The sequence below is a fragment of the Engystomops pustulosus genome, chromosome 11, assembly GCF_040894005.1.
Source record: "Engystomops pustulosus chromosome 11, aEngPut4.maternal, whole genome shotgun sequence".
Classification (NCBI taxonomy): Eukaryota; Metazoa; Chordata; class Amphibia; order Anura; family Leptodactylidae; genus Engystomops; species Engystomops pustulosus.
The window spans coordinates 59,364,583-59,386,335 of record NC_092421.1 but is presented as its reverse complement, the minus strand read 5'-3'; the positions used below and the strand labels follow the sequence as shown (position 1 = coordinate 59,386,335).

General features: G+C 45.2%; 1 protein-coding gene across 7 annotated transcripts in view; it reads right to left on the bottom strand.

Annotated features, from left to right (window-relative positions):
* Positions 1-21,753, bottom strand: part of MYOF (myoferlin) — a 116,336-nt gene that overhangs the window by 17,783 nt on the left and 76,800 nt on the right. For 5 of the 7 annotated variants that reach the window (XM_072131255.1, XM_072131251.1, XM_072131253.1 and 2 more), the window contains 12 exons: positions 21,088-21,193; positions 20,689-20,831; positions 18,934-19,107; positions 18,273-18,384; positions 14,293-14,370; positions 13,481-13,662; positions 13,230-13,388; positions 12,195-12,293; positions 11,945-12,106; positions 11,560-11,725; positions 10,718-10,794; positions 6,111-6,122 (listed from right to left, as the gene is read on the bottom strand). In XM_072131255.1, the coding sequence (XP_071987356.1) occupies positions 6,111-6,122; positions 10,718-10,794; positions 11,560-11,725; positions 11,945-12,106; positions 12,195-12,293; positions 13,230-13,388; positions 13,481-13,662; positions 14,293-14,370; positions 18,273-18,384; positions 18,934-19,107; positions 20,689-20,831; positions 21,088-21,193 (1,470 nt within the window). The remainder of the gene's footprint in view (positions 1-6,110; positions 6,123-10,717; positions 10,795-11,559; positions 11,726-11,944; positions 12,107-12,194; positions 12,294-13,229; positions 13,389-13,480; positions 13,663-14,292; positions 14,371-18,272; positions 18,385-18,933; positions 19,108-20,688; positions 20,832-21,087; positions 21,194-21,753) is intronic. The other 2 variants (XM_072131252.1, XM_072131257.1) reach the window with 1 other exon arrangement.

Sequence of the window (21,753 nt, the reverse complement as noted above, 5' to 3'; positions counted from 1 at the left end):
CTGCTACATTTAGCCTATAGTGCCTATAGAAAGTGTGTGGAGAAGACCAGGTGGCAGCCTGACAAATCTGATTAACCGACACCTCTCTAAATTCTGCCCATGAGGAAGAAACTGCTCTAGTGGAATGGGCTTTTAGACCTTCTGGTATCGGCTGACCGGCTGCTAAATAAGCGGAGCTAATGGCTTGCCTAATCCATCTAGCTATAACTACCGCTGAGGCCTTCTGCCCCCTATTCTTGCCACCAAAAAGAACAAAAAGACTATCAGATTTTCTCCAATCTCTAGTCCTATCCAAATAAAGCTCAATGGCCCTCTTAACATCCAACTTGTTAAACTCTCTCTCCCTATCCGTAGAAGGGTTACTACAGAAGGATGGGAGCCTGATCTCCTGGGATCTATGGAATCTAGAGACTACCTTTGGTAAAAAGGCCGGGTCTGTCATCAGAACTACTCTATCATCCAAGATCTTGAGAAAAGGCGCTCTACATGACAGAGACGATATCTCTCCAACCCTACGGGCTGAAGTGATAGCTACCAAAAATACAACTTTAATGGTCAGCCATTTTAGTGAACAAGACTCCAGGGGCTCAAAAGGATCTCTTATCAGATAATTTAATACCAGAGTGAGGTCCCAGGGGGGCACCGTACATCTCCTAAAGGGGGTCATACGAGATGCCGCTTTTATGAACCGAGATATCCAGGGATGAGAGGCTAAAGGAGACTCAAACAGGGAGCTAAGGGCAGAGATCTGAACTTTAAGGGTGGCAGGTTTTAGGCCCTTATCTAATCCTGCTTGCAGGAAATCTAATATCTTAGCTATATTTGGATGAGCTAAGTCTATTTTATCTGGGGAACAAAAATCTGAGAATACTCTCCAGACCCTGAAATAGATTTTAGAGGTAACTACTTTTCTACTCTTCTGCAGGGTTGTAATTACCTTGTCCGAGAGGCCTTTTTCCCTCAAGATGCGCCTCTCAAATTCCAGGCCGTCAGATGGAGGTTCGTAATCTGCGGGTGGAATACTGGGCCCTGGGAGAGGAGATCGTGACTCTCTGGGAGGATCCAAGGGTCTGATATCGATAGCTCTCTCAATACTGAGAACCATGCCCTCCTGGGCCAGAAGGGGGCTATAAGAATAACTCTGGCTTGGTCTTGCCGTATCTTCTTCAGAACCCTTGGAAGAATAGACAGGGGTGGAAATGCATATGCTAGGCTGAAGTTCCACCTGATTGTGAAGGCATCCAGACTTAAAGATCGGTCTCTCGGGTCTAGGGAGCAGAAGAGCCTGACCTGTCTGTTCTTTCTTGTGGCGAATAAATCCACTTCTGGTTGACCCCAAAGCCTGGTTATCTTGGAGAATACCCTCCGATTCAGGGACCACTCTCCTTGACGTAAGAGATGACGGCTTAGGAAGTCTGCCTGCAGGTTGTCCTTGCCCCTTATATGAACCGCCGATATTGATCTTAGATTGGCTTCCGCAAGTTCTAGAATCTGATGCGAGAGGTTCATTAAGGACCCGCTTCGGGTACCTCCCTGGCGATTCACGAACGCCACCGCTGTGACATTGTCCGAGGCAATCTTCAGGTCTGTCCCCCGAATCATCGGCAGAGCTTGTCTGATCGCCTGCAGGATGGCCTCTAGTTCTCTGTGATTTGAGGACTTTTTCCTGGATTCTTCGTTCCATGATCCCTGGAATAAGAGGCCCCTGACCTGGGCTCCCCAACCCGTAGAGCTTGCATCCGTAATCATGGATAGAGGGTTCTCCTCTCTCCAAGGCCGGCCTGCCTGGAGGTTCTCCTCTCTTAGCCACCATCTCAGGGAATCCAGGATCTGTTGAGGAAGTGTAATCCTCTGGTCCAAGGAGGACTGGTCCCCCCTCCAGTTCTCCAACATGAAGAGCTGTAAGGGCCTTGCGTGATACATCGCCCAAGACACCGCTGGGATTGCCGCTGTAAAGAGACCCAGAGTCCTCATAATATCCCTTATGGTAGGGGATGGCTGTCTGTACAGCCTCTCCACCGAGGCTACTATCTTCACCACCTTGTCCTGAGGAAGGAAAGATCTCTGCTGAGTGGAATCTAATGTGATGCCGAGAAATATCTTTGATCTGGCCGGAGTGAGGGAGGACTTCTTCAGATTTACCATCCAGCCCAGGCGATGTAGGATCTTCATCACCACCTTTATTAAGATCTGCAACTCTTCTGCCGAACCTGCTATCAGCAGGAAGTCGTCCAGATATGGCACAAAGGTGCCCTGATATTTCCGTATGTAGGCTCCCACCTCCGATATTAGTTTTGTGAAAACTCTCGGTGCTATCGCCACTCCAAAGGGCAGAGCTCTGAATTGGAAGTGCTCTATCTTGCCGTCCATCCTCACCGCCACTCTCAGGAATCTCTGACTGTCCGGATGAATAGGGACGTGGTAATAAGCATCCGCTAAGTCTATGGAAGCCATAAAACAATCCTGAAAGAGCAGGTTTACGGTTGACCTTATCGATTCCATCTTGAACTTTTCCACTTTTAGATAGCAGTTTAGTGGTTTTAAATTTATAATGGTCCGGAATGTTCCGTCCGGTTTCTTTATAAGGAACAGGGTTGAATAAAATCCTGTCCCTCGATCCTGCAGTGGCACCTGCCGTAGCACCTCCTTTTCCAATAGGGATCTTACTTCGGTCTCTAGAGCCTGTCTTTCTGCTCTTCCGGCCACTGAGGTTATCTTGAAACGCTGTGGGGGAGGGGATAGAAAAGGTAATTTTAGGCCATCTTGTATGATCCCCAAAATCCACTTGCTCCCTGAAATCTTGCTCCACTCCGCCTTGAACAGGGAGAGCCTTCCCCCCACAGGACCCCTGGCGTCATTGCTGACCGGGACGTTTACTGGAATCCTGAGGCCGGGAAAACATGAATCCCTTAGACCTCCTAGAGGGTCGCCACCCCTCCTTCTTGTCTCCGGATCTCTGAGGAGATCTAAATCGCCGTGAGGGGCGAAAAAACTTCCTCTCTTGAGGCCTTGTACTAGGAAAACCTCTCTTCCTGTCAGCTGCCTTTTCCAATATGTTGTCTAGTGCAGACCCAAACAAGAATTCCCCTTCACAGGGAATACTACATAGATGACTTTTAGATGGGAGGTCACCTGTCCAGTTCTTCAGCCATAAGGCCCTTCTGGCAGAATTAGATAAGGCTACCGATCTTGTCCGATAACCTTAAGGCGTCCACCGAGGCATCGGCTAAGAAGGCAGAGGCCTTCTGTGCAGTGGTAACCTCCGAGATGAGATGTGACCTGGATGCACCAGCCTTAATCTTCTCCTCCAGCTGAGAAAGCCAAACAAAAAGAGACCTAGAAACGCATGTAGCCGCGACATTGGGTTTGAATGCGCCCGCTGCTGCCTCCCAGGAACGCCTTAAGAAGCCATCTGCCTTCTTATCCATAGGATCTTTAAGCACACCTGAATCCTCAACTGGAAGCGCACTCTTTCTAGACACTTTAGACACGGCAACATCTACTTTTGGCGCCTTGTCCCAAATCTCTGTCTCCTTCTCAGGGAAGGGATACTTCCGCTTCATAGCTCTAGGGATAAAAACCTTCTTGTCTGCCTTGCGCCATTCTGCCTGGATAAGGGAGGAAATATTCTCATGGATAGGAAAAACCTTTCTCTTCTTTTCTCCTAGACCCTGGAACATAACGTCTGTTACAGAGCGTTCTTCTTTTTCATCTTCTAACTTCATAGTTGATCTTACTAATTTTACTAGATGATCAATATCTTCTATAGGAAACAGGGGTCTGCCTGACCTGTCCTCCTCCTCTGACTCAGATGATTCTCCCGAACTAGGGCCAGAATCTTCAAGTTGCCTGGAAGTGCCTGGGGAATTCTCTGACCTGAGGGATCTCCTCATTTCTTGCACAGAACTACGCACTTCCTGCTGGATTAGCATACGCATGGATTCAAACAAGGTCGACTGCTCTTGTGCTAACAGGCGCTGAACACACTGGTCACAGTTAGGTTTTAAATAAGAGTCAGGCAGATTATCTCCACAGATTCTACATGCATGATGCTTAGACTTTACAGTGGCTTTCCCCTTACGAGATTCTTCCCTCTAAAATAAGAATCACATAAGACATCATCAGAACCAGTTTAAAGGCATGGTAAGGCCACACTCACCAATCAGCGGACTATCCCCCTACTCAAACTTTACCGTAGCGGTGTCCACCGACTCTCTACCACCTTCATTAGAACTCATCTTATTCAGTGGTGAGGATACAGCTCCGTTTTCATCCACGACTGGAGCAACTCCTGTGGCTGGCTGTGGGTGCTAGAAACAACACACAGGACTCCTGTGTGGGATCTCCTTTTAAAATTACCGCGTCTGACGTCATCTCCCATGTGGACGCTGGGCGGCGCGTCACTTCCGGTCCTCACCGGAAGTGGAGTCGGCGCCATTTTGGGGAAGACCATCGCAGAGGAAGAGGCCAGCGCTCAGCCGCCCTTCCACACACACGCCTCCACTCCGGATCGGAGGCGTGCCGGAGTCCGCCCGCACCCACAGACTGCGCTGCACCTCGCAGCATTCACCTCTCCACCGCCGCCGAGTGACCACCCTCCGGTAAGCCTCGGCGGGGGACCTGTGCAGCCACCTGGGGGTACCTGGGACTCCCATTCCCCCCTTTCACCGCGACTCCTGAGCCTCACCGAGACTCACTGGATCCCCCGTCAGGGACAGGAAACCACTGAAGGAGATGGGGCGTACCGCAGAATTTGAAGTCTGGGTTTCCTGTCCCTGGGGGCGGATCCCTCTCTCTGGTTGGGTGCTGTCGTGGTGAGAGGGGGAAACTAGGCTTATACTCGAGTATATAAGGTAATTTTTTGGAAATCTAGCATATTACTGTCCCTCTTTGCTCTCGTAGATGAATTGGTGAAGCAGCTTGAATAGGAAAGCCGATGCAGGAATAGGGGGGACTGGAAGTATTTTTTAAAATTTAGCCTATGCATAAATTGCATAAAAATTTTGGTTGGGCAACCCATTTAACAATCCTTCTTATACGATAAAATGAATTAGTCAGGACACATAATAGTCAGCCATTTCAGCATCTCTGCAGGAAAATATAATCCAAATAAATAAACTCTTTAAATCAAGATCTTAAGAAATCTCCGACCTCCTGAAGGAATTCCCTCTCTCCCGGGTTTAGAATATTAAAGAAATTTACTCATCAGCTTCGGCAGCCAGGAAAATCTGGGCATTACCACCAGATAAGAATAACTTGGCCTTTTTGCCTCTACCATAATCTCCCCAAGTCTCTCAATTAAAGACACTTGAAATCTGCTTTATGTGGGATCATATGTCAATAAGAGTCCCTGAGCAAACACTGGAAAAATTATCAGGCCCACAGAACTGCGCGTCTGCCAGACGAGAAACCACTGGATACACAAGTCAGATTTGGTTTCCTCTGCATGAATATTAATCAGGAAAACCCTTAACCAGACACCTCGGGGGGGAAAAAAGGCTTCTCTGGTTTGGAATATTTTGTGTTTTTGTTGAGTACACCAAAATGGCATGCGGCTTGTTACCATAGGTGCTGGGCCAAAATGCAAAATGGAAAATCCCAAGGGTTGTGGGGGAGGAGAAAAAAAATCCTTACTTTCTGCACTTCTCCATTAGCACGGCACGTCATCCAGTGACTGTTGACACACTGCGTTGGTCAGTGGCCATGTGACTGATGCAGCTAATCAATACTTGCTTTCCATAATAAGCCATATGGAACGGTCTAATATAGTTTTACATTCAGAGTCCAAGTGTCTGTACTGATCATGTCTAGCTGTGGTGGGTTCAGTGTATCTCCATGGTTACAGACTACAAACATACCCCATGTAGTCAGTCCTCGCAGTCATACAGTTTTCCATTTGTCCTGATGGATGTTATTTTGAGCAGTGTATGTGACATCAACATACAAGCAGGTAGAAGAGAGTTTGTTTGTAGCCTGTTACCACATGGGAGACTTCTAGTTCTTTATAGAAATCAATGAGACATTTTACAAGAAAAACTCGTTCTAGGTTATTTTTCCATGGATCATTTTATTTTGCATTACATTTTTACTTGTATAACAGCGATTCTTACCTTTTCTTGAAGCTTGATTGGTCACCAAATAAGAGTAAATAAAAAAAAAAAAAAAAAGTACAATAAAAACACATTAGAACAAAGATGATTTCGGAATATAATACATATTAAATTACATGTATTGTATAGGAATAGGAGTCAATGTCACCAAGTACACACAGATTTAAAACTTTGTTAGCTTCCTCTGCTTATTACATACGGAAACTGCTAATCTGAACGGTAATAATCATGTTATGCATAATATACAAAAAAACCCTGATTTTTCGGTTTAATTTGTTCAGTATTTGTAACTCGTATGTAATAAACGTGCATTATGAAATTCAAAATACAAATTTTCTTTCGAACCAAAAGAAGAAATTAAGAGAAACCTACCTTATGAAGCCACCCAATTATAAAGAATTACAGAAAATATGTGAAATACACACAGTCCGCCACAAATTACAGAAGTTTCTTATATCACTTAAAAAAATGCATGCTACACCTGGTGCATGATTTACTATATACTTTATGTGCATATAGGGATCTGCTATGCCAGGGTGACACTACCTACCTACAGTAAATGACCCCCTTTTACCATCATGTTCATAAACATTTTAGGTCCAATTTTGTGCCCATTATTTACGGTGTAGAATACTGGGCCTGGTATACAATTACAAGTATATGCAGTAAATGCTGGGCACTCGGCTCCTTTCCCTCGTGCACGTGGATATACTTGAACAGTATAAAAATGAAAAAATCCCGGCACCTCGAGGTGAAAGCAAAATTCCTCCTTTTATTTTCGGAGCATGTAACAAATCAAGTATACACAGGTCACACAGTAAAACGCCGAAAAAACGCGAAAAGAGCCGAAAAACTTTTTACTGCGTGACTTGTGTATACTTGATTTGGTACATGCTCCGAAAATAAAAGGAGGAATTTTGCTTTCACCTCGAGGTTTTCATTTTTATACAATTACAAGGTTACAGAAATTGTATGACCTTCATGGACCCTTCAATCAGCTTTGCTTTTTCAGTGGGTGTTTTGGTAGCCAAAACTTTGGAGATCTTTGGAGATCAGTGACCAATCCTAAAAAAGAAAACTCCTCCAACTTAAAATACAACATGCCAGCTACTAAGAGCCACCACTAGGGGGAGTGGGGGAGCTTACTGCAGACAGTATACATCTTAATGCACAACAGCTCCCTCTACTGGAAGCTACATGTAGCCATCACATAATCTTTTAGATTTATGTGAATGCATCAGTTTCAAAAGTAAATTACTGCAAATATTGTATAAACATGTACAGAAAAATTAAACAAAATGGTCGAGGAGGCCATTTACTTTTAAGATATGAAATTTAGACATTTTTTTAAGTGATGTATTTCATTGAACCCATTGTGGAGATTTTGGAGAGATAAATATGAATATATATCAAGATACCATAATATGCTAATAAAATAAAGAATTTATGTTTTAAAAGTTTTTTCATAACTGAGCAGTTGCTCTCCAAAATCTCTTCCCCGCAAAATCCCAATCAGTAATCCTGATGAACCCGGAGATCACCAATCAGTGCATCTTTCTTGTGACATACATACATGCACTGTGGTTGGAGAGGTCATTTTTCCAAGTGCGGTTGACATGCTGCTTAACAGCTGAAAATTATATGTAACAGATTTGTGAAACTTTTGATACACCTGAATATTACAACTTAAAAATTGAAGGATAAATTAATCAGAAAAATCTCAATCATCAATTCAACTACTACACAGCGCTTCCCCTCTGTGTAAAGTTAGAGCCTACAGCACTTATGCAGGAAGAGGGGCGGGGTTGTGCAGCAGTTCAATACACAGAGCAAAGTAGTGTGAGGACACGCCCCATTACACATTTGAAGACCAATTACTTAAATATCAATCCATTATTCACAATCCTGCTGCTACCAACTACATACACAAAGGATGATGGAGACATTCTCCAGCGTTCCTAACTAGAATTGTGTGCAGCTTTTCATGGATACAACAGCTGGCAGATTCCCTTAATTACCGTATATACTCGAGTATAAGCCGACCCAAGTATAAGCCGAGGCCCCTAATTTTACCACAAAAACCTGGTAAAATGTATATATTATTTACTCGAGTATAAGCCGAGTTTGGGTTTTCAGCACATTTTTTGGTGCTAAAAAACTAGGCTTATACTCGAGTATATAAGGTAATATGACAAAATATAACAAAACTTTTTGCCTGTGGACATGTGGGACAAAATATTGACATGTTGACAAAATATTTTGCACAGTCAAATTTGTGACCATTGGCATGTATGCCATACACACACGCACACACAGTTGCATCCTACCAGGGCAGGATTAAGGTAGGTGGAGACCCCTGGATCCAAAATCTGGCGGGGGGCCCACTCTATGTAGCCCAGGCAGTGCTACACATTACTATTCTAAATTATCATTAATACTCTAAACTTTCTATACATACATGTGGCAGAGGTCTTAGCGCTGCTGGCCTATCTGGCACAGTGGCAGTAGTACTGACTACTAGTCCCCACCAAGTCCCACGTGCCACTCTTCCCTGAGTGTTCCCTCTTTTCCTCTCACAGGTTAGGAGTGATCTGTAAGTAAGTAAACCTAAACTGGTCACATGTGAGAGCTGACTGCCGCACAATGCTGGTTGAGGTCCCCTTATGAGTAAAGTGGTGGATACCCAGGGGTGCGCGCTCCTGGAGCTCTCCCTATAATCCAGCTCTGCCTCCCACATACGAGTTGTACACAGCAATGTCACAGCCATGCTGTTCTTCCACATGCGATTCCAACAAAATTTTTTTGCTTTTAAATACTTACCGGTCTCCACATAAAAAATTATTACATCTATTATAATTATCTATTATATCTAGATGCAAAAAAACATGCAGGCAGCTAGAAAAGGCTCAGATTAAATGCTGAATTACCCTGGCACAGTGCAGCTGTGGGGTACATAGCGATTCCCACTGAAGGTAACCATATTGTATACTTCAGTGTCCAAAAATCTTGGTTACACATTTAGAAGACCATCTCTGCATAAGCACATCATGAATGCGTTACCAACATTCATGAACCCAACACCAACGTAGAAGCTAGGCTGAATACATTTTAGGATTGTGTACTTTCCTAATGTGGGGGGGGGCACATATCTAGTTAAAGTATGTCCAAAATGATCACTTATACAATCAATTATATAGATTAGGGGAGACATATCAGACTATAGCTAAATGATGTTCCATTGGGCTTGCCTCTACAGTGGTGGCTTGTAATATTGCCAGAATGTCTCGAGAGGCTTTAATGTTTGAGGTAGTTCCATATGCAAGTATCCTGTGTACGCAAAATGGCCATGCAGGTCCAGGCTAAAATGGAAACTATATGAAGACTATGTTCTGAAGGCCTCAATCTGCTGGTCCTCATCAAGGAGCTTCATTTGAAACTGAACAATCCATGTCCCAAAAGACATGATTTTTGAAGAAAAATAAGGACCTGATGCATAGAAAAACATTCTAATGAAGATTGCCGTCAGCGATTACGCAATCTATGTGATGCTGCCAGCTTCTCCTATAGGTCTCTGCTTAGAGGGGCGTGCCGGCCCACTCCCTTATGAATAAACCCGACTGCAGTGTACAAGATATGAGGATCCGACCTCTTATTTGGTAAGAGGTCGGAACTGCTTAAACCTCCTTTCCAAGCATAAATTTAAAAAAAAACCTGGCTGGGGAGAAAGGAGCTAGGGAGAGGGTTATGGGGGGCACATTTGGTTGGGGTCTTTTTCGGGGTGACAGGTCCTCTTTAACCCATAATTTCTTTAATGTCATCCAATTTACATGGTTCACAAACACAACGGAAGGATTGCATGGTCATGTCAGTCTTTTGTAATATAGGGGTTGAGAAGTGGTTGGCCAATCTATATCTGGTTATATGGGGTCACCCTGAAGGCCTGCTCTAAAATGTATATAATATGGAACTAAGCGCAGAGAGAAGCCCTTTACCCAGTTGTTTTAGGATGACAGACTGACACAGAGGGACAGACAATTGTATACATTACTACCTTTTCTGGACTGCTCTTTTTGAGGTGAAATAGATCCCACTTTTTCTCCTCTTTCTGCTGTAGAAGAAGGCCATCGAGATGATAAGTATGTGCAAGGTTTATTACACGGCGGGGTTACCTTGGTTTTAGTGACAAAGGGTTTGTAAGATGGGTTGGCATGGGACCATTAATATACACAGAGATGTATCAAGGAAAGTATAAGGGGGATTGAATAGCTCTAAGGGGGTCGAATAAACCACGAATGTATTAAGTTTGAATTAAAGACATTGGGTTTTCACCAACTACTTGATAAGTCCTGAGGTTACTACACATGGACAGCCCTAGTGCTAGAAGACACGTTTGACTGGCACAAGGTGGGTTGGTGTTGGTAAAACAAAAGATGAACATTGGTTATGGTGACCACTGGTCCCGACACTTGTGAAGGTTTGGTGCTCAGAAGCAAGGACGACGACAGTGTGCAGTGAGTGGACAGTAACCTTGGTTAGTTTTGTAAGGCACAATATCAGACATTGACATAATTCATGCAATAACAGAATCTGAACAAAGCAAATATTACCTGAGTAGCCAGCAGTGGTTTGGTATCTTCCACTTCAATAATTACATCACGAGGAGGGGAAGAAGCCAGGAGAGCAACTGAAGGAGGAACCAGAATGAATAAATTTAGAAAAGATGTTCAACCAGAGAAATAAGGATAGTCTCATGAGGACAACCATTGCCCATATGAGCTGTGCTGAAGAAGTGGCTCTCAGTTTCATAGATTCAAGATGTCCTCAAGCCAACCAGAATGGCCACCATGTAACACTATTTTTACATTGTAGAGGCTGCTGATGGCGAAATTCTTGGCAAAATCCAGGATGGAATGTGTGGGACCCGGGGCAATGATATTATTGTTTCAGGGGCTACAATTATCATTAATTCATAGGATGGATTTAAAGTTTTTGTGGCCCATACACTGGCTGAACCTTCCAAATTTGACCGGACAGAGATAAGGATCGGAAAGACAAATTTCAACCATTCAATCCTTATGTTTGTAGGGAGATATGTCACTGCTAGGCATCCGCTCTCCGATCCAGGACACATATACTACTTTGCCTGCACATTGCATTTCAGATTAGAAGTATGGGTGGTCTTGACTCCACATAGCATGTGGTAAATGTTAGATGGCTGGTGTCTGCATTGATAACTAGTATAGGTTCCAAGTACACAAGAAAAGTAATAAGCATTGGTAGAGGCCTGTTCAATCATCATTATGGAAGTCCCAAGCCCCAAATCCTTTTCCTCCTCACCAGCACTACTGAAATGATGAGAAATTTGCATAGAGCAGTAGTTGAGTATACACATCTTGTAAGCTCCATGAAAGGTACCAAAACATACAAAACTCCATGAACCTTTATGTACCTTTTAATTCAGCAGCCTCGTCCATTCTTGCAGCATATGGGTCACAGCGGAAGTGTTCCAGTGTGTCGATTGTACACTGTCCCACCACAGGCTTCCTTCCGAACGGCCGATGGTCGACCACTTTAATGATGATGGGGGGCACATACATTTCTTCTTTGGGTAGAAGCTGTAAAGAGAAATACATAAATAAAATAAAGAATATGTAGTATTTTATTTACAGATCACATGCTAAAAGTCCATGGACTGGACAATACAGGGTGTATTTTCATCAGCTTGACTCGTAAGGAAGATTGCAATTTTGGCAATAGTTTCCCTATGCATTTCATCACATTACACATGGAAATTAATTTTGGATAGTTGAGGTTACAAGAAGCCCTTGACTTACCACTTTCATGAAGAGAACAGAACTTGAAAAGTTAGGGGTCTTTTTGAGATTCTTGATAATGGCAGACTGAACAATTTCTCCACCACACTCAACGATGAGGCTGGGGGATGAGACAGCCGCCATTTGGTAGCTCTTCATGTTACGTAATCCCCATGTGAGGATCTATCATATGGGAGAGATTTAGGAATGATTTGGGCATGAACTGAGTCAATGGTAATAAAGTTATAAAACTGATTAAAGAGATGCCTACCTCTATGGCAGTGAGCTGGACCACTGGTCGGATGCCCTGAGGAACCATGTAAAGCTTTGGAGCACGCTGGGATGGCAGTATTGGCAGGTTTGACCCATCCTAAATGTACAAGAAATATATTTATGGCATTGGTAAACAATATCCGGAACTTTAACGTGGATTATAAGCAACTTCTGATTTGCCAAGAAATATTGCTTCAATCAATAGTTCAACTAAATATACGAAAACAGTCTGCTGGAGCAAGAGGGACTTGACTCAGAGGTATTACAATACAGAGAGTGATGGGAGAGGGTAGATAGCAGTGGCATAACTAGAAGGCTGGGCCCCAGTGCGCAGTCTGTGCCAAGCCCCGACTATAATGTATGATTTATAGTAATAGTCTTCTCATATGGGAAAGTGACACCATAAGGGCCCCCTAAACCTCTTGGGCCCTGGTGCGACCGCAACCTCTGCACCCCGTCAAGTTACGCCCCTGGGGAGTAGTGTGTAAGTCTGCACCTACAAGCTCGGAGAATACTGAGAAATAAAAGGCATAGGGGGGGCTATGTACTCATATACACCAATTTATACACTTGCACACACATAGAGCATATACACATCACATATACACACGCATACAGTGTCATATACAGACGTACAGCATATATACACACATACAGTATATGCACACCATACACCATATATAAATCACATATATTATATATACATATTATGCTGTACAGTGTGCAGAATAATATGTAAATAATGGTGCACATCCTCCATTACTTAGTGTTGGGTCAGATGCCGGGGCCCACTGACACTGCATGCCCCAAAGCGGCTGCTATGGCAGCTACCACTGTAGTTACACCCCTGGACATCGCCTGCGGAGGGCACAACTGCTATAAATGCTAAATTTAAATCATGTAATAAATTATATCATAACTATTTCTATATCTAATGCAAGCACATTGTTGAAAGTTTAGAAATGCTTTAGAGAGAAATTATCCAATTATCCTGATCACTAATTTTACTTTATGACAAGCAAGTCAATGAGACCTTGTCACGCAGGATGAGTTCGGCCGCCACCAGGATGTCTCCGCAGTTCTTTTCTGCATTCATCACAGGATACCAGAGAAGTTTTGGTGTGAGGTCTATTCCAGGATTCAGCTTCACTATAGGTGAGCATATGCTTCTGCCTAAAAACTCATCTTTCCCCTAAAATGAGCAACAAAGAAGAGCAAATCCAAAATGAAACAAAGAATTATCGCACAGCCCGGTGTTATACATTAGTAACATAACACACTTACCACTTGGTCACTGTCAAATATTTCAATGACCACATTGGGTGGGTGCTGCGCTACAGCTAGTGGATCTCCATAGATTTCAACTTCATTGAAGATTAGTGTTTGGTCCCAGGTGGGGTTAAGGGTACAATGAATTGTCTCGGTGGTTTTACTGCGGTGAAGGAACGATACATGTGCATAGGGGTCTAAAATGAAAGAAAAAAAAAAGTTGGGGTTTATGTGTACAAAAGTGATCCAAAGCAAGTCCATCAAATCTATGCCAACATAAGAAACAGTATAAAACACCGAGTTGATTGAAGGTCATTATGGGACAATAAGTTCTACCATATGGAGCACTTGTCTATTTGAGTATATACTGTATATCCTATCTGCATAGTAAATCAACAATTAGTCTATATTTAGATTAATTCAGCCATCTGTTGTACATATCCCACAATATGCTTATACATTCCTGAAACGGGAGGAGGAATGAACATTCAGGAGTGATCACTGGTTGGAAGCAGCCAGTGATTGGGTGTCTCCCAAGTGAAGTAATCACTCAGCGGAGGCCGGGGATGAATACCATACAGTTGCATTGGTCTCCCATAGGCTTATTACGGCCTCTGCTGAGCATATCCATCACTGGGCATTAGGAAGCTGGATGAAAAAACACAGATTGCTACATTATTATTCTCAGTATTATCTGCTGGATATGACTTATGCTGTGCATACAGAGGAGAAAAGGATATGCCGAATATATCCAAAAAATGTTATCTAAATGTAACCTTTGGATGTCTATATACAGATGATGGGCACAATGAGGTTAAAACACTCACCAGAGAAGCTGTCCTTATCCATGGGTGTGAGATTCCGGGCTTGATACAGATAGCAGCGCAGATGATATGTGAAGACGCCTACGGAGGAAGCAAAATACCTCCAATATATAATATATGATTTACAGGAAACAACTAAAATAATTATATGAAGACTGATCAAGCAAAATGGTTAATTCCATAACCATCAAGGTGGTTATGTGCAGCATAATGGGGCACATTTACTTAGGCTTTGTGATGCACTTTTTTCGGACTGTGCCCTATCTTCAATGGGAAAACGGTTTGTACAGGTATTTAAGTAGTGAGTGCGTTGCGATTTTGTCCCACGCGACCCTTTTTTTGGCTCAGCTGCGCTGGCTTCCAACACAATTTAGTGGATGTGTCATCAGACGATCCGACTGATTCGGACTGAGCGCAGGATTTAATTTTCAAATTGTGTTGCAAGCCCAACCACTTAGATGCACCCAGGGCCGCTTCTGCCATGAGGCGTGGTGAAGTCCCCGCCTCAGGCGGCAAATAGCGGACCCCATTTAAAAGCGGCATTTTGCCGCTGGTAGCACAGACTTGCCAATGGCTGGCAGGTCCGTGCCACCTGTAAAATAAATTACATCGCCGCCTTTAAGGCGGCGATGTAATTTATAGGCAGAGCGGTGCAGCACATCCCGCCTGTGCGCACCGCTCTGCAGGACACAGGTCGGCGTGATGACGTCACCACGTGCCGACCCGTGTCCCTTCACAGAGCGGCTGCTGGCTGGAGAAGACGAGGGAGCTGCGTGGGAGCACAGCACTGAATGGTGAGTGCAGTAGGGGGGATCGCTACAACATCCTCTCATCACGATGTGTATCCTCAGGACACAGATCGCGATGAGACCATGTACAGTCACTGCTTTCCCCAGCAGTAGCTTCACCCTCCCGGAGTATAAGTTCCCCGGAGGCTGAAGGCTGAAGGACCTTTGGTGATGTCATGGTCACATGACCTGCCGGGGAAAGCAGTGACCACACAGCGAGACCTGCATCTGTGAGGTGAGGGGGGAGACATAACAGAGGAGGGGGAGAACATGGGGGGCTGTGTGAGGCACATTACTTACTGGGGGGGCTGTGTGTGAGGCACAGTACTTACTGGGGGGCTGTGTGTGAGGCACATTACTTACTGGGGGGGCTGTGTGTGAGGCACATTACTTACTGGGGGGGCTGTGTGTGAGGCACATTACTTACTGGGGGGGCTGTGTGTGTGAGGCACATTACTTACTGGGGGGCTGTGTGTGAGGCACAGTACTTACTGGGGGGGCTGTGTGTGAGGCACATTACTTACTGGGGGGGCTGTGTGTGAGGCACATTACTTACTGGGGGGGCTGTGTGAGGCACATTACTTACTGGGGGGGCTGTGTGTGGGGCACATTACTTACTGGGGGCTTTGTGAGGCACATTACTTACTGGGGGCTTTGTGAGGCACATTACTTACTGGGGGACTGTGTGAGGCACATTACTTACTGGGGGGGCTGTGTGAGGCACATTACTTACTGGGGGGCTGTGTGAGGCACATTACTTACTGGGGGGCTGTGTGAGGCACATTACTTACTGGGGGGGCTGTGTGAGGCACATTACTTACTGGGGGGGCTGTGTGTGAGGCACATTACTTACTGGGGGGGCTGTGTGTGGGGCACATTACTTACTGGGGGCTTTGTGAGGCACATTACTTACTGGGGGCTTTGTGAGGCACATTACTTACTGGGGGACTGTGTGAGGCACATTACTTACTGGGGGGGCTGTGTGAGGCACATTACTTACTGGGGGGCTGTGTGAGGCACATTACTTACTGGGGGGGCTGTGTGAGGCACATTACTTACTGGGGGGGCTGTGTGAGGCACATTACTTACTGGGGGGGCTGTGTGAGGCACATTACTTACTGGGGGGGCTGTGTGAGGCACATTACTTACTGGGGGGGCTGTGTGAGGCACATTACTTACTGGGGGGACTGTGTGAGGCACATTACTTACTGGGGGGACTGTGTGAGGCACATTATTTACTGGAGGACTGTGTGAGGCACATTACTTACTGGGGGGGGCTGTGTGAGGCACATTACTTACTGGGGGGCTGTGTGAGGCACATTACTTACTGGGGGGCTGTGTGAGGCACATTACTTACTGGGGGGGCTGTGTGAGGCACATTACTTACTGGGGGGGCTGTGTGAGGCACATTACTTACTGGGGGGGCTGTGTGAGGCACATTACTTACTGGGGGGGCTGTGTGAGGCACATTACTTACTGGGGGGCTGTGTGGGGCACATTACTTACTGGGGGGCTGTGTGTGAGGCACATTACTTAGTGGGGGGCTGTGTGAGGCACATTACTTACTGGGGAGCTGTGTGAGGCACATTACTTACTGGGGAGCTGTGTGAGGCACATTACTTACTGGGGGGGCTGTGTGAGGCACATTACTTACTGGGGGGGCTGTGTGAGGCACATTACTTACTGGGGGGCTGTGTGTGAGGCACATTACTTACTGGGGGGCTGTGTGTGGGGACATTACTTACTGGGGGGCTGTGTGTGGGGAACATTACTTACTGGGGGGCTGTGTGTGAGGCACATTACTTTCTGGGGGGGCTGTGTGTGGGGCACAGTACTTACTGGGGGGCTGTGTGTGGGGCACAGTACTTAGCGGGGGGCTGTGTGTGGGGCACAGTACTTAGCGGGGGGCTGTGTGTGGGGCACAGTACTTACTGGGGGGCTGTGTGTGGGGCACAGTACTTACCGGGGGGCTGTGTGTGGGGCACAGTACTTACTGGGGGGCTGTGTGTGGGGCACAGTACTTAGCGGGGGGCTGTGTGTGGGGCACAGTACTTAGCGGGGGGCTGTGTGTGGGGCACAGTACTTACTGGGGGGCTGTGTGTGGGGCACAGTACTTACCGGGGGGCTGTGTGTGGGGCACAGTACTTACCGGGGGGCTGTGTGTGGGGCACAGTACTTACCGGGGGGCTGTGTGTGGGGCACAGTACTTACCGGGGGGCTGTGTGTGGGGCACAGTACTTACCGGGGGGCTGTGTGTGGGGCACAGTACTTACCGGGGGGGCTGTGTGTGAGGCACAGTACTTACTGGGGGGGCTGTGTGTGAGGCACAGTACTTACCGGGGGGCTGTGTGTGGGGCACAGTACTTACCGGGGGGCTGTGTGTGAGGCACAGTACTTACCGGGGGGGCTGTGTGTGAGGCACAGTACTTACTGGGGGGCTGTGTGTGAGGCACAGTACTTCCTGGGGGGCTGTGTGTGGGGCACAGTACTTACTGGGGGGGCTGTGTGTGAGGCACAGTACTTACTGGGGGGGCTGTGTGTGAGGCTGTGTATATGGTGGGGTGTGGGGGTCACTGTTCAATATAGGGGGAGCCTAAATTAGGGCACCTAATTTAATTACTATATATGCTCTAATTTGGGTGACTAAAGGATGTTTTATGTTGGGAATAGTTTGTTCAGTCATGTTGTGAGGATAATATATATTATAATCACAATTCATTATACTGTAAGTGACTGTGGTATTTTTAGGGGCGCCATGGGGAGTTGTGCTGCATGGAGTTGAAAACATTTCTTTGTGAATGCAGAGAAAACTAAGGCCGGAAGAAAGCGTAAAGAAGTACCCTTTCGGATGGAGTAGATGGTCACCTGTAAGGTACTAGAGGTAACTAATATCTGTGTCTAATGACTACTAGTGTGTAAGGTAGCATCACCAGGGGCACGCACGTGCGCGCGTGAGGCGGAAGGGGGGGGGGCAGCATTTTCAAATTTCGCCTGAGGCAGCAAAAAGGCTAGAATCGGCCCTGGATGCACCAATAGATGCAACACTAAAAAGATGGTGAACTCTATCGGACCTGAGCTGGGAAGCGACACATTCAAGATATCAGGCGCACGATCTTAGTGAATGCCCTTTCTGTGAACTCCGGTGACGGGCTAAGTAAATGTGCCCCATTTCTGATGTTTAGAGGTGCCACTTACGATCAAAAGTGCAGGACACAATGGGTGTATTTGCTCCAAAGATATTGGTTGCAGACTCCTTCCCTTTTTCAGAACTTTTCTTCTCTTCCTCCTCGGTGCTCATATCAGAGCCCTACACAGAGGAATCACATAATATTGTAAAAGGAAGCATTTTTCAAACAAGTCAATTTACACAGATATTCCATAGAAAACGAAAAAATAATACTTGTGGTCAAATTTTTAGTTAGGTTCACATAGTCAAGCGTTGATCGAAATTGACTTCCGGCAAATTGTTGCATCAGGCATTATTATGGAAACGCCTCTATTTCACAATGCAACTCAAAATTTTCTCTATTCCTGGTCGCTACTGATAGCAGCAGGTCATTGAGGTTGCACAGCTACTTCAGCTCTTGATAAGTGGATGGCAGATCAATACATACTTACGCAAGAAGGTTTGAGGTGTCAACATCAACTCTGAGCCCTAATATCTACCAGCTTAAATAAGCAGGTTTCTGACCAAACTTTCAAAAAGTTGACAAAGGAGGATCTCAAAAAAGTCCACATAATAACCAGCAGTACCTGGACTACTGTTAGTTACATAGATAAATTCCGAAGAGCCATTGTAGTGGCATAATGTGGATGACGAAGACATTGACATAAATTCCAGCATCCATCTACTTACAAGGGCTCCCTCCAGTCTGAAGATAGCAGCAGAGCCAATACTGTCAGAAGGAGCCATCTTCCTTCTCCAACGTCTTCGACGGAAGGTGTCGGAGCTGCGTTCCTTTAAGTGAAATTTCCAGCCTATGAGGGCAGCATATTCCCAGCCCTCCTGCTCCTGCTGGGTAAGTGTTGCCTGTAAAGATGCAAAAAAAAAAAACATATCAATGATATTATAAATAACTTTAAAAAAAATTAACTACAAGATGCTCAATAATTTGTCACCAACTAAAGAGCGAAGAAGAGATTGAGATTTGCAATTACAGGAGACCTTTCTCATGAATGCATTAAGCATACCAAGTGCTCCCTCTTCTGGGCATTTGGCAGAAGAAGAGTGAAGAAATCAGAATTCCCCAAAATCCTTGGACAAGACATTGGGGCAAATTTACTTACCCGGTCCATTCGCGTTCCAGCGGCGGCTTCTCCGCTCTGGATTCGGGTCCGGCCGGGATTTAATAAGGTAGTTCTTCCGCCGTCCACCAGGTGGCGCTGCTGCGCTGAAAGTAAACTCATCGCGCCGGAATGCACCGAGCTGGACCAGGTGAAGGTAAGCGGTCCTTATGCGACACATTTTCGGTTTTTAAATGCGGCGGTTTTTCCGAATACGTCGGGTTTTCGTTCGGCCACGCCCCCCGATTTCCGTCGCGCGCATGCCAGCGCCGATGCGCCACAATCCGATCGCGTGCGCCAAAATCCCGGGGCAATTTAAGTACAAGCGGCGCAAAACGGAAATATTCGGGTAACACGTCGGGAAAACGCGAATCGGGCCCTTAATAAATGACCCCCATTGAATCAAGCCCGGTGCGCTATACGAGAGCTATATAACAAACATACTGAAGAACTTAGATCCTTACTAGAGATGAGCGAGCACTAAAATGCTCGGGTGCTCGTTATTCGAGACGAACTTTTCCAGATGCTCGAGTGCTCGTCTCGAATAACGAGCCCCATTGAAGTCAATGGGAGACCCGAGCATTTTTTTAATAAAACTGAACAGAAAAAAAACAGTGCAAAAAAAAAAATTCCAGATGTTTGCAGATGTTTTACTTGTAAGAACACATTGAAATAACACTATTCTTCACTTTGCAGGTGTTCGCGCGTGTCTTCCGCTAGGTTCGGAGATGTTCGGAACATCTGGAATGTGAAGAATAGTGTTCTTTCAATGTGTTCTGCACTTAAATGGTCCTGTGTTCACTGTTTTTAATGTTTTAATTCTATTCTTCACATTGCAGGTGTGCGCGTGTCTCCCGATAGGTTCGGAGATACGCGCGCACAGCTGCAAAGTAAAGAATAGAATTAAAACATTAAAAACAGTGAATACAGGACCATTTAAGTCCAGAACACATTGAAAGAACAATATTCTTCACATTCCAGATGTTCCGAACATCTCCGAACCTAGCGGGAGACACGCGCGAACACCTGCAAAGTGAAGAATAGTGTTATTTCAATGTGTTCTTACAAGTAAAACATCTGCAAACATGTGTAATATTTTTTTTTACAATAAAAATACTTTTATTCAATTTATTTTATTAATTTACTGCTCGATCTCGAGCCGGCGCGATACTCGTCCGAGTAACGAGCCGGTCCGAGTATGCTAATACTCGACCGAGCAGTATACTCGGACGAGTATACTCGCTCATCTCTAATCCTTACCCATTATTATATGTCTATGTGTGATATTCTGGTGCTACACAAATCATGCGTTTTTATATACATTCACCTTTTTAGCGGTAGCGCTGACTGTTGGATCCTTCTTCCTCTTCCTCACTAGTCTCCGCCGGCGGTGAGTGTGGTACATTTTCTCAGCAGCCACCCAGGATTTGGGTTTAGTGTCTGGAGGAATTGTGATTCCATATTCCCAACCTTACATTAGAAATAACAGGCAGGTAAGTCCCTGGGCAAATGACAGTGGCCTCATTTATAAGACTATGCACGTAAATGGATACAACTGAAGAGGACTTCTAAATGCAATGGGATCAAATCCAACATTGAATTAGAAAACTGGGGATTGAGTGCTTCCAGTTATGAGTCACACTTCTATCTATCACAGATTGATGTACAAGACTTGATCTACAGTGTGTACAAGGTTTGACCACATCTATTTATATACATAACCTACCCTTCTCATCCACAGCCCTATTAATGTCATAGATCCAGGCATCATCTTCCCATACCCAACCATATGGGCATTCAAACTCCTCGGGAGAAGGGCTTTTCTCTCCATTCTGGAAAAAATAGCCATATTTTACAAGGGTGAATCTCAAACCAGAAGAGACCGACACAAAGAATAAAACCTGATCTGAGCACTCATATAAAAATGTTACGTAAAAACTTGGAGAAACTGAAAAGCCATCCTTAAGATCCAATTATATGGCTGGATGCTATGATCGACAACTCGAACATTGTGAATCTCAGACGTGACGTCTACATTGAGCATTGGGCAAACATATGCTCCTCCACATGACTAGACTAGAGCTTGACCTGTTTCCATTTGGTATATTACCAGGACAGTGTATTACCTCTCAGGCCCCTATAACTCCAGTAGCAGCTCTTGGTCTTTGAGGTTTCTAGTCCTGTTTGACCAGATGTTATGTCGTCCCATATCTGTGCAAATCTAGTAATTCCCATGGCTTCAGCACTTATGTGTCCTTCAAGCAGACATGACTGCTGGGGCCAGGGGGCTTGGCTCAGTGGTTACATGCACATAACAGGATTGATTGCCACTACTGGATCATTGGAAGCCCTCCAGAGAAGTAAGCATGATTTTTTTATGAAGGTGCATAAC